This window comes from Drosophila hydei, unplaced genomic scaffold, assembly GCF_003285905.1.
Source record: "Drosophila hydei strain 15085-1641.00,03,60 unplaced genomic scaffold, DhydRS2 tig00000075-arrow-arrow-pilon, whole genome shotgun sequence".
Taxonomy (NCBI): Eukaryota; Metazoa; Arthropoda; class Insecta; order Diptera; family Drosophilidae; genus Drosophila; species Drosophila hydei.
The window spans coordinates 18,374-31,508 of record NW_022045660.1 but is presented as its reverse complement, the minus strand read 5'-3'; the positions used below and the strand labels follow the sequence as shown (position 1 = coordinate 31,508).

Sequence of the window (13,135 nt, the reverse complement as noted above, 5' to 3'; positions counted from 1 at the left end):
TTTCCATACTCTGTCCGCTCCCATTTCCATTCCTGTTCCTGTTCCTGTTCACGTTTAGCATCACCTTCACTGTCATCTTTGCATCCATTCGCATGTTGCAGCGTCGGTTGTCAACAATTCGTGTAGACGCCTTGAGTGTAATACAGCTCGGTGATCCGCTCCGGCAGCGTGCTGTACAGGTTGGTGATCAGGTCGTGCGGCAGGCGTGACCACGCCTCCTTGATGCGGAAGATGAGGTCGTCCTTGCGCGAGAACTTGCGACCACCGTCAAACACCTCACGTATCAGCCAGCCCCAAATGTTCTCCATAATGTTCAAGTCGTGGGCAATTGTGGGCCACTTTTGCGTCTTTAAGCCCTCAGCATTGAGCAGCTCCTGCGCCGTGGGCAGAGCGTGCGACATCCAATTGTGGTCCTGCAGCACAAACTCTGTATTGCCGCCCAGTTTGCCAACAATGTTGGGGCGCTCCCGTAAGATGGCCTCGATGCAGGACTCAGGACGCTGCTTGGCGGACGAGACTTCCAGATAGATGGGGCCACCGACGCAGATCATCAGGTAGATGTAGACGGAGTTGCCGCGCGGCCGCTGCGACAGCGTGCGCTCATAATTGCGCAGATCGTGAAAGTAGTAGGAGAAACCATCGGGGCCATCCAAATTGAAGCGTCGCTCATCATGGAAGATCACACGGCGCCAATGCTCCTCGCTCCACACGATGTACGTGTTGGCAAAGTTGAGGCGCTCCGTTTGATTGTATTGCGAGAGAAGCGGCTCTGTTTTCAGTTTCTTGGCACAGTTGGCGGAGCCGGACGCAGATGTTGACGAGGCGGACGACGTTGAAGAGGATGACGACGATGACGCTGACGATGAGGACGCTGATGCTGACACTGACGAGGAGCTCGGCGCACTAGCGGCAGCTGTGGCACGCAGCAGCGCATTTGCAGCGGCAGCTATATTGCTGTTGCTGCCACCGGCAACTGCAACTGCGCCGCGTGGCTGATGGCTGATGATTGTGGGTGAGACGCTGGAGCCGTTCGATTGCTGAGTGGGCGCGTGGCTGGATGCAGTGCCTCCTGTACTGGAGCTGGCCGCCGAGAAATTTGAGTTCTGATTAAGCGCATGCACCGGCAAATGACTTTGTTGACTGGCTTGCACCTGTTGCTGTTGCACCTGCACCTGCACCTTGTGTTGGGCGTGATGCGCAGCTGGATGGCTGTGGCTCAGCTGTGTCTGTTGCTGCTGCTGCTGCGGCTGCTGTTGATGCTGCTGGTAGTAGGGATGGTGATGATGATAGCTGATGTGCTGCTGGTGCTGGTGTATTGTTGGCTGTTTGAGCTGCAGTTGCTTTAGCTGCGTCTGCGACTGTGCGAGCAGCTGTTGCTGCTGCGCATGAGCTGCGGCTGCGCTGCTGTTACCCGTCGGCTGGGCGGTGCCCACATAGTTGCCCTGATGATTCAGATAGTAATGCAATGCCATTAGTTTGTTGGTATTGTTAACTGTGCCCGCGCCAGCGGATGCGCCGCCCCCCACTGTTCCCATCGTGGAAACGGGCACTGCTGTGCCGCCTGCCACTAGCTGCACGCCTCCTGGATGCCCATGGGCGGCTGCTGCAATGGCGCCCGCACTGGCGGCCAACTGAGCGGCTGACTTTGGATCGTAAATGAACTTGTTAAAGTTCTGCAGATCGTCTGGACTGAGCACTAATGTTTTCATTTGAAGTCTGGAGTGTATCGCTGCAACTTGTTGTCCTTCTCGTATGGTTCCTTGTTGTTGCTGTTTATGTTTACGTTGTGGATTTATGCTTTATGTGTTTTCATGTGATCAAGCGATGTGGCAACACTGGTGTTTCGTAAATGCAGTCGAGTGAGTGCGCGGCTCCAAGTTGACTACGCTCACGCACACGCACAACGACAACGACGCACTTTCACGAATGCGCGCAGCTCGTCGACTCGCTACTGCCGAGATTTCCAAATTCGTTGTGCGTTCGAGTTTGTATTAACGGTTGTTAAGCAACACCGAACACCGAAATGCCGAACAGCAACAGCTCTATGCCAGTCAGAGTCTCTCTCTCTCTCCTCTCTCACTTGTTGTCTTGCGCTCACGCAATGTCCAGCTACGTGCGCTCTTTCGTTCGATCGCCTTTGTCTACGTTACACAGTGGGCGTACATGCGTGCGTATATGTGTGTATGTTATCAAAGGGCTGGCCCTGGCCCTGCTGCGTGTTTGTCGAACTAAACTTCAGCTCAGTGGCTCTCTCGCCCGATTGCAAAACTCGACGACGTCGTAAAAAGATGTCGGTTTACTTTCCCACGTACATACGTGTAAGTTGGCAGCTCCGTTGGCGTCTGCGTCTATGTGTGTGTGTGAGAGTGGTTATGTGTGAGTAGAGCTCTTTCAATATGTTATCCTCTTTTGTTGAAGTGGTTTTTCTTGTCGGTTGCTGTTGCTGTCGTCGGTTGGTTGCTGTGCAAATGTTTCCTTGTTTCTTTATTCTGCGTGCCGCTGCTTCGATGTTGCCCCTAGCTGTTATTGTTGCTGTTGTTGTATTGCTGCTTTTAGGTATTCAGTTGTCGTCGATTTACCTGGAATGAAATAAAGCAGGTACGTATGTGAGAAAGAGTCTTGTTTCACACTTTGCATTGTGTTTTCTCATACAATATATGCAGTACACACACGCACACGAATCACTTATATAAATGCATTCACATGCACGTATATATATATATATATATATGTATATGCATATGTATATGTATATGTATATATATATATATATACTTTAAGAGTTACTTGTGTGTGCATGGGCCGAAACATGTATTCCAATAATTTCTTGGTGAAATCTTCTTTGTGCCCGACAAAAAAAAAAAAAACAATTCGGAACAGATGTTCAACGTACTCAGATTTCAGGTCCCCGTTTCCCTATGCCAAAAAGTAAATAAAAGGTCGTCTGTCTCTCTGTCGTCATCGTCGCAGTTGGTGTCTTTTGTCGTTTCTTTTAAAATGAGAGCACACGCACACACATGCACGCATAACCGACACGCACACACACACACATGGGCAAGTGCAGTTGCATTTCGTATTTTGGAAATCTTTTGGGATTTTTTTTTTTGCGAATTTCACTTTGCAGGTTGTTTTGTTTCTCTGTTTTGTATTTCGGCATAAGCAGTTGGGTCAAAGTTCAACTGCTCAAGGAGAAATTTACAAAAAATGTTGTGTGCATATATGCTGTGTATTCAAACGCAAACGCAGGTAGGCAGATGATTCCGCCGGCAGGTGTTGAAACCAAAAATCCTAAATATATAATCACTATCCAGCTGCTAAGAAACATGTTTTTGACTGATTAAACAACAGAGAATAACTATGTTTACACATACATACACACAGCTACAACAGGGACTAAAAACCGGTTGTCAATTGATGTCTAAACTAAATGAAAAAAAAAAAACAGCAAATTTATAAAAAAAATAATTCAAGTAAATGTGACCCATTTTTGGCTATGTTTTAACAATTAATGTACAGTGTATATACTTGCTTTAAATAAAATTATTATCAAGGTTTTAAGACAATGTGATTAACTTTTTTTTATATATTTCTAATATTTTTATATTAAAAATAAGATGTAACTTAAATATTTTAAATAACTTGGCTAAATAGAAATCACAAAAAAATTAAATTCATAGATCGAAGCTTTGCAGCCCTGGTATATTCAGACAAAATCTGTTTTAAAGACAATCGGATTTTTTGTTTTGTGCAACTTTGTTGCGTGTTGTTCGGGCAAAAACGAATCCAAAATAATTTTGCTATATTTGAGTTTGTTGTTGTTGCTGATTTGATGAGTTTTTTTTTTGTTTTTTGACGATAACGCTACGGCATTTAATATATGCATTGTACACACTCATACATATATATATATATATATATAAATATCTGTATATGTACAAAAGACATTTAGTGTACACATAGGCCAATGTTTCTACGTGTTGTTCCGAGCTTTGCGAACAGAGACAGACGAACGCTTCGGTAGACACGAGCAGCGGCACGCACGCACGCACAAGTTTCAATCCCGATATTTCAGTTGCTCCCCGCTCCCCTCCACCACTGCCTCTCCCACAACAATTAGCTAATAAATTTGATTACTTTGTATTTGCGGGCCCAATGCTAAGCTGCCCAAGCCAACATTTGCCCGTACGATGGAGCCATTTCCTAAATGGTGTGAGTTTCCCATTTTCTCATTTCTTCAGCGATTTCACAGTAATAATAAAATGAAATGAAAACCAAGTCCGCATAACAACAGGGATGAAAACCGGTTTGCTGCCCAAAAACTAGAGTAAGGGAAGAAGAAAGCTGCTGCAGGGCCATTCGCCTCTGTATGTGTGAGAGCGTATGTGTATGTGTGAGTCTCTTTGGGGTTGTTCATTCGGCTGCGATGCTGTGTGTGTGTGTTGTACTGCTGCTGCGATATAAGTCGGTCGCCTGTCGGTCACTTTTGATCGAAGCGAGCGCAGCAGCTGGTGAAGCAGTTTAGAGACAAAGAACAATAACTTAATGCATTTATAATATTATGAAAAGGTTTTTTAAAAATATGCAAAATATGTAAAAAAAAATTTTTAATTAAAATTGATAAATAAAAAATTTTAATTTTATAATTGATTGAAAATAAATTAAAAATTTTAATTTTTTTATACCAATACTTCAAATCAATATTCAAATCAAATTCAAAGCATTGAAATCCCAAGTAGTGCTGCACTTATAAATAATCATTTAAAAATACTTCCTATCAATAGATCAATTTATGATCAAAATTAACATTTCATTTGTTTAAATATTTATTGCTCGGATAGAGCTCAGATACAAAAGGCACAGATCGCATTTATGAAATATTCAATCTTTGCCCACCGTACGTAGGGGTCGAAAGTTAAACACAACGAAGAAGAAGAGACCACTTCGATAAACGTCACGCACACAAGTATAGCACTGATTGATTTTTTTTTTTTCAAATTGGTCGCGTGGTATGTGAATATTATCTATCCTACATCTGATGCGATAAGATATAAGCAAACAACGATCGCAATAATATAGTTATTATTATTGGACTTCAAGCTGTAGCAATATCGACCTGATAAAAATAGATACAATTGAAGGCCCTAGATAGTTTGAGCCATCTGCAAAAGTAACTGTTTATTCGAATTGGCTGACTAAGAAAATTAAAAGGTAAAACACACAGACACGTTTGACTCATGTTATCTTCCATATGATTCAAGGAAACAGTTTTTTTTTATGTTTCTGCGACTTTGCTGCTGCTGTTTTTCGCAAGTGATTTTTACTTTTTTCAATCCACCATGTGATTCACACTTGAGAATTTATATTTACAGTTTCACTGTTCACATAGCATTGATTATTGATTTCAAATTGATTATTACAGATGCGCATAACACATTTGAAACGCTAACTTTTAGGACACTGTCTGCTTTCAATGCACTGAAAAATATTGCAATTTGCTGTTGTTGCTGGTCAAAGACATTAAACTCTGTATGTGTGTGTACATGTGTACAAGTGGAATGCGACAAAAAAACATACGCGAATTACGCGTTGCGGGTGGGAATTGAACCGTTCGAACAGTTACGTTGTTTTGTATAGCGTCGCGTTTTACGTTTTACGTATCACATATGCATTTAACGAGAGCTCTCCTAGATGCACATACACCAAACCAATTCGAGCACATGTACATATATACATATGTAAATATCCAAAAATATAAACGAACCCAACGACAGCGACAACAACAACAACAACAACGAACTGATGTTCGCCAGAGCTGTACGTAATAAAATCCCTTGCGCTGCAATGCAGTCGCAGTCGACAGCGCAGTTGCTGCGCAGCACATGCTTCGCCTCTTATTTATAAATTGAGCCACAATCGCGATCAGTCGTTCGACCTGTAAAGACGTGAATTCGAACAGCCTTCGCTTAAGCTCTACTGCTGCAGAGTTCTAAAAATAGAACTTTGCGGTGCATTCTTCAACGCAACAGCAACAAAAACCGCACACGCAGCGTTTTCTTATCGCTTGCTTCCGCGTAACTCAATTGCTTTAATTGCAATTTACGAAATTTCGTCGCTTGGCGCGAGTGCGCCTGCACTCAAAAGCACAATCCGCGATGACATCTAATGTCAATAACCTCGCTACAGCTGTAAAGGTAAATGCAGAAATGCAAGCCCAGCTTAACGTTGTGATGGCAAATAGGCAAGCCTCCATCATGCCAATAAACTCAAAAATAGATATCGCCTCCGTGCAAGGCATCACTAACAACAAAAACACGAAACGTAAACAGCCAAATTCACCAAAAACCATCAAGAAAAGGCTCATCTTCGACGAACCAAGCACCAGCAATGCAGCATTAATATCAGAAAATCGATTTTCACTGCTCGTAGAAGAAGATGAAGACTACAGCGAATCACCTGTAGCTCCAGAAGCCCCAGTATTGACCGACCAGCAAACTACTCCGAAACCTCGTCCGCCCCCCATATGGTGTCCAAACATCAAGTCTGTGGCCCTACTTCAACAGATAATAGATAAAGTAATTGATGCTAAATCATACGTAATTAAGCCAAAGAAGAATAACATAGGTGTATTAACCCAATGCAGTGAGGACTATCGCAGAGTTATAGACCACTTTACTAAGCTGGAATTGGAGTTCCACTGCTACCAGCTTAAGGAGGACAAACCATATAGAGTCGTGTTCAAAGGGCTTCACTCCAGCACTGATACAACACTAATTAAAAAGGAATTGGAAACCAAAGGCCACACAATTACAAATGTGCACAACCCACTGAGCCGTATGGACAAAACACCGCTAAATATATTTTTTGTTGACGTGGCTCAGGCCCCCAACAACAAAGAAATTTTGGACATTCGAGTTGTCTGCAGGCAACGCTGCACAGTGGAACTGCCAAGAAGATACAACGACCTGACACAATGCCATCGCTGTCAAGAATTTGGACACACACAACGCTACTGCCACAAAGCTCCCAGATGTGTGCGTTGCGCCGGGAAACACGCATCCAAAGACTGCACCCGCGAAAAGGACCAGGCACCAACTTGTGTGCACTGTGAGTTACAGCACCCAGCCAACTATAAGGGCTGCCAAGTATACAAGCGGTTGCGCAAATTGCAATCCCCAGCACAAAAAAGGAGTCCCACACAAACACCGTCTACGGGTCCGAGTACTGCTTCCGAAATTACAAGGCCCCGGAGCATTACCCAAGCCACGAGCTTTGCAACGCCTATTAGTGGTGTTTCTTACGCACAGGCCGCTAGAGGTGGACCGTCAAATAAGAATACCACAAGTGACACTTTGTTCACTGAAATGCTTCAGCAACAACAACGTCAGTTTGACGCAATTAATGCCGAGCTCAAAGCGATGCGAGAAGTACAATCCCAACAAGCAACCATGCTAAACAGTTTAATGGCCATCATAACCAAGCTTGCCTACAAATAATGGCTTTACGTGTGGGTATCTGGAACGCCAATGGCCTGAGAAACAAGACTCAGGAACTGGCTGCGTTTCTCTCACAAGAAAACATAGATATAATGTTAATAACAGAAACTCATGAGTGCCCCACTACACAAATTTTCGGATACGAACACTATCAGGCTCATGGTGAAGGAGCAAACTGCTTTGGTGGATCCTCAATCCTCATACGAGCAACAATACCGCATACACCTTTACTGCCAATTTGCAACGCAACAATGCAGGTCTCAGCCATCACCCTGCCTACGTCTATTGGAGCGATCGAAGTTGCGTCAATTTATCTTCCGCCAAACACTGGTCTGTGTGATCATCACATGGAACAGGTTCTAGGCCAAAGGTTGAATAAGACCCTCATCGGCGGCGACTGGAATGGATGGCACCCATTTTGGGGAAGCAATAGTGCGAATCGTCGCGGAGAAGTCATATTTGAGGCGATTCAAAACTTACAATTCAGCATATTGGCGACTGGAGCCCCCACCCGTTACCCAATTAATGGACACAGGCCCTCGGCAATCGACTTCGCTGTCTACAAAGGCATCTGTGACCGGCAATTGACCATTGAAGAATCCTTGGACCTATCCTCTGACCACCTGCCACTAATAGTCACAATCCACGCGCAGCCACAGCCCTTGCCCATTAGGAAACAACTACTGCCAGCAGGATCAGATTTAGGAGTCTTTAGGCGCGAGCTCCATTACTCTTTGCACATAGAAATGGAACTTAACACTCCTGAAGACGTGGACTACGCAGCAAACAAACTGCAGGAAGAAATAGTCAAAGCTGCGCACCAAGCCGCCCCACCATCTTGCCAAACAAGACAACAGTCTCCGTACAACATCCCCCTCACCTTGGAGGCCCAACACCTACTAATACACAAAAGATGGGCCAGGAGACGCTGGTTAAGATTACGCACGCCTGATGCCAAATCCATGTACAACGAAGCCACGAGGCATCTTAAAGCTGCTCTCGCCCTGCTTCAAAAGAGGTGTATCAGCGATGCGCTGGTACGAGCTGAATCGCCCACTGACGCAGAGTTTCAATTATGGAAATTTACAAGAAAGCTCAAACGGCAGCCAATACGACGTCATCCCATTCGGAGCATTTCTGGTTCCTGGCACATTGGAGACGAAGCTCAAGCTGAGGCTTTTGCAAACCACCTTCAAGACCAATTCACGCCGGTGATTACCGCAGAGGCCTCAGAAATCGAAGCAACAGAAGACATCGTTCTCTCGCCCCTCCCAGCTGAAGACCAGATAACTGGATGTACAAAAGAAGAGGTTCTTGAACACATCAGAAGAGTGAAGGCAAAAAAATCCCCTGGATATGATCTAATAAACGGCAGAGTCCTTAGAGCACTGCCTGACTCCACCATAGACTACATAACTATGGTGTACAACGCCATGCTCCGCATCCGGCACTTTCCAGCCTGCTGGAAGCGCGCCGTGATTGTGATGATTCCTAAGCCTGGCAAACCCGTGGGAGAAATTGAGTCGTACAGACCAATTAGCCTGTTGCCAGTACTCTCCAAAATATTCGAAAGAATATTTCTGGAACGAGTACTGACACATCTGGGACGCCAGGAGGCCATTCCAAACCATCAGTTTGGCTTCAGGAGACAGCATGGAACACCGGAACAGGTTCACAGAGTTGTGCACCATATCCTTGGAGCCTTTGAAGAAAAGATGTACTGCTCTGCCGTCTTTTTAGACATCAAACAGGCGTTTGATCGAGTTTGGCACCTGGGACTGCTGCAGAAAGTGAGGACCACCCTTCCAGCCCCATTTTTCGCGTTGCTATCCTCATACCTTATTGGAAGAACCTTCCAAGTGTCAAGGGGGCAAACAGTATCCTTGACTAGACCAATTATGGCTGGAGTACCACAGGGTAGTGTTCTAGGCCCAACACTTTATACTTTATTCACAGGAGATATGCCAACTCCCGAGCCAAATATAGGAAGTACAGATGCAGTACTCATAGCGACCTATGCAGATGACACCGCCATCTTATCACGTCACGTATCTGCGCAAGAAGCTTCAGACTCACTACAAAAATATCTGGACTCTTTCGGACGCTGGGCAAAACGGTGGTGTATCACCATTAATGCACAAAAGTCTGTACATACTACCTTCGCCACTAGAAGAGGAGATTGCCCAAGCGTTGCATTGGGGCCCACTATTCCCAAAGCCTCAAAAGTAAAGTACCTTGGTATCACTCTTGACAGAAGGCTGACTTTTAAAGCGCACATAAGTCAAGTAACCTCAAAATGCAAAAGCAAGCTAAAAACCCTCGACTGGATGCTGAGAGCTTCAAGCAAGTTGTCTTACAGCAGCAAGGCCGCCATCTACAAGGCAATAGTTGTCCCAACCTTCGTATATGGTATCTCTCTATGGGGCTCCTCGGCGAAGACTACAAGGAACAAAATTCAGACCCTGCAGAATAAAGCACTACGCAGATGGACTGGAGCCAGCTGGTTTGTAAGAAACTCAGTCTTACATAGGGATTTAGCAATTCCCACAGTTGCTGAACTCATTGGGCGACACAGTTCAAGATACGCGGACAGACTTGCAGCGCATCCTAACCATCTCGCAAGCAACCTGGCTATAAACAACAATAGGCGAAGACTGAAGAGATTGCATCCTCTAGACAATATTAGAACTAATTAAGATAGTAGCTACAAGTGCAGAATAATTGGCATATCTGCCCTCCCATTAGTTAAGGTTTAGAGCTAAATGCGCTATAGAGTCTAAGACAATAAGCTGCAACAAAATAAAGAAATAAAAACGAAAAAAAAAAAAAAAAAAAAAAAAAAAAAATTGAGCCAGCCCTTATGTGTTCAACTCTGTTATGTACCAGCACCAGCAGCAGCGGCTGGCGAGACATACATATGTACATACACATTGTCTCTACGTAGTACGTGCGTGCATGAGGTTTGTCTGTGTTCGTATGCGTGTGCGCTCTTGTGTGATGCCATCGTCGATATTGAAAGTATGTATGTATGTATGAACATTGTACATAATACGACGTATCGACGTTGGTTTGTACGGTACGAATCGTTGAAAATTGCTTGGGTTTGCGAACAACGGGACGAAGATCTGATACGAAGTGATTCTTTTTTCAGTTAATTCTTTATATATATACATATATACGTTAATACGTACTATACACATATATATTCATGAATGTATGTACATATCATTTTCATTTTTCACGGAACAAATATGGCTGCACAGAAACTTGCGTTGAAAACGCTTACGCTGCTCACATTAAAGCTTATTAAAACTTTTCACATTCACACCAATTATATATATACTATATATATATATAAATATATATATATATATATACATATATACATATATAAATGTACACATATGTACGTAAGTATACATGTATTTCTGGTTTTTTAATCAAATATTGAAAGAACGAACGACCATTAAATGCTGACTGGCTGATTGGGGAGCGTAGATTCCGTTTGCGTTGCCGTTTGTTGGTTTGAGTGCGTGATTACGCCATTTTCTTTACTCTTGCACGCCCAATTTCACATTTACCTCTTTGTTAAATTTTTGTATTTATTGCTTTGCACACGCGTACACTGTGTTAGCGAATTATTTAAAGTGTTTTATATATAATATTTATATATATCACTATTAGCTATATTTTCCCTTTAATGATTTTTTAAATGCATTTGTTAAAACTTATAAGTTTTCACCACTACCACACACACGACTTGTCGACAGACTCGCTGAAGTTAAGGAGATGGCAATATCTCGATATTTCACAAACGATGATATTTCTACTATCGTTAATTATTCTAAACAAACATACCTTATCGATATTACAAAATCTGTAAATTATATGTTTTTAATTTCGTCATAAAACAAATATGATTTATATAGTGTGATGTTTGTTTTGAGATATGAACGCAAAAGTTTATATTAATTTCCTTTTAGTGGAGTTTAAGTATTTCCTTACATTAACAGCACATTTCAAGTATCGATAAGATGCAGAATGCTTATTAAAGAGTTGAGATGGTTATGATACGAAAAATTGATCAAGTAAAAGTAAAATGTAATTTTAATATATACGTATTTAAAATTTTTAAAACAATTAGATTATAGAAAATATTCTACCATCAATCGATTGCTAACATTTGGTACCAGCACAACAGCTGAGCTCTGTTGATGTAATGTTAACATTTCGCTTTTTAACCAGCTGCTAAAAACCATTTGCAAATGTTAATCAAGATGTTGACTCCCCCAATGAGATCACGATATGTCTTCCATGACTTTCTTATATATATATATATATATATATATATATATATATATATAAGTATGTCAGATTACTTATTTGTATATACATTAAAATTAGGGAAATATGCAACTTTTTATCAGCTATAAGTTTCGCCTAATAAGCATTTAATCGGTTGGATTTTGAATAACAATAAGAATAAAGTCCTTGTCAGGTGCGACCATAATTTCATGTTTCTTGGACCGCACTCGCAGGAATGTCATATCGTTGGATGGGTCGAGATCGCGCACCACACTCCGCGCTTTGTCGGCCAGTTGACTCATCAAACCCGCGTATTGAACGGTTGTTGTGTTGTCAAGCGTTGATTTAACTGGAATACCTAATAAGCCAACTCTGCGTTACTAAGGCAATGAATGAAATGAATGAAATTTTAAACACACCTTCATTGTTGACAACAATTGTTCCGACGACACCTTTATGGCTTTGGATTCGTTTCAGCGTTTCTTCTACTTCTTGCGACTGTCAGTAAAAATTAATATAAATTGATTTCTTAATGTTTTGCCATTTATTTACCATTTTAACTTAGAATGTAGTTCAATCCCTTGCAAATTGAATGTTTTGCAAAAAAAAATAACTTTTGTTTGCTCGATACGGTGGTGTGACCACCTAGCAAGAAGAGAAAAAAACCATATTTAATAAAAAATACTAGTCCAATGTTATTTATTATTATGCCTTATGCAATATTTTTTTGAACTAGATTTATTTAAAAAAATTAAATATAATTTCTGTTCAACATTTGAACATTTACAATAAAAATACCATTTACTTAAGATATCTGCATGCGGGTCACACTGAACACCGGTATTTGACCTGCAGACCTATATAACAGTCGTTAGCTCTATAACTTATCCATGACAACCCAAAAAAAAAAACGTATAATAGACATTGACCGAATTAATTGATTAATCATGATTAAAGCTGCTCCAGAAAAGGTATAACTGATTTCAATTAGAATCTCAACATTTAAAGCAAAATAATTATTTATCTATAGCCACCACGAACGAGGCAATATGTGGAAGAAGCTTTTCAACAAATTCAAAAGAAGAAAAACATTCGTGATATTGTTATTGTAAACGAATTGGGACATCCAGTAAAAAGCACTATGGAGTTTAAGTCGTCTGTCAAATTTGTAGGCCTCTTTCAAGAGCTTCGAGGCAGAATCGAGCGAGGAATGGAACACATTGATCCAAGTGATGAACTGTTGATGCTACGGGTACGCACTAAACCCACGAAGTTTTGTTAGTGCCAGACGCTAAAATAACTGTAATTGTTGTGCAGAATGCAGATAAATAAAGTTG

General features: G+C 42.0%; 3 protein-coding genes across 3 annotated transcripts; 1 reads left to right on the top strand and 2 right to left on the bottom strand.

The window, feature by feature from the left end:
* Positions 1-11,274, bottom strand: LOC111600575 (alpha-protein kinase 1). Its single transcript, XM_023316763.2, has 2 exons — positions 11,075-11,274; positions 1-2,579 (listed from the first exon to the last, which is right to left on the bottom strand). The coding sequence occupies exon 2, from the start codon at positions 1,707-1,709 to the stop codon at positions 111-113; it is 1,599 nt and encodes a 532-aa protein (XP_023172531.1). The 5' UTR covers positions 1,710-2,579; positions 11,075-11,274; the 3' UTR covers positions 1-110.
* Positions 11,275-11,911: 637 nt separating this feature from the next.
* On the bottom strand, positions 11,912-12,452 carry LOC115482819 (dynein light chain roadblock-type 2-like). Its single transcript, XM_030222982.1, has 3 exons — positions 12,351-12,452; positions 12,218-12,296; positions 11,912-12,156 (listed from the first exon to the last, which is right to left on the bottom strand). The coding sequence occupies exons 1-3, from the start codon at positions 12,351-12,353 to the stop codon at positions 11,945-11,947; spliced, it is 294 nt and encodes a 97-aa protein (XP_030078842.1). The 5' UTR covers positions 12,354-12,452; the 3' UTR covers positions 11,912-11,944.
* A 155-nt stretch (positions 12,453-12,607) lies between these two features.
* Positions 12,608-13,130, top strand: LOC111600583 (dynein light chain roadblock-type 2). Its single transcript, XM_023316770.2, is given in 3 exon segments — positions 12,608-12,769; positions 12,829-13,057; positions 13,060-13,130. Coding segments are annotated over 3 exon segments (324 nt in total). The 5' UTR covers positions 12,608-12,745.
* Positions 13,131-13,135: the final 5 nt, after the last annotated feature.

What these genes read in the sequence shown, in the direction of transcription:
- LOC111600575 (XM_023316763.2), bottom strand. Translation starts at nt 1,709, where the DNA reads ATGAAAACATTAGTGCTCAGTCCAGACGATCTGCAGAACTTTAACAAG.
- LOC115482819 (XM_030222982.1), bottom strand. An exon ending in AATTGTTGTCAACAATGAAG is followed by an intron (nt 12,157 to 12,217) that starts GTGTGTTTAAAA and finishes TTGGCTTATTAG; the next exon opens with GTATTCCAGTTAAATCAACG.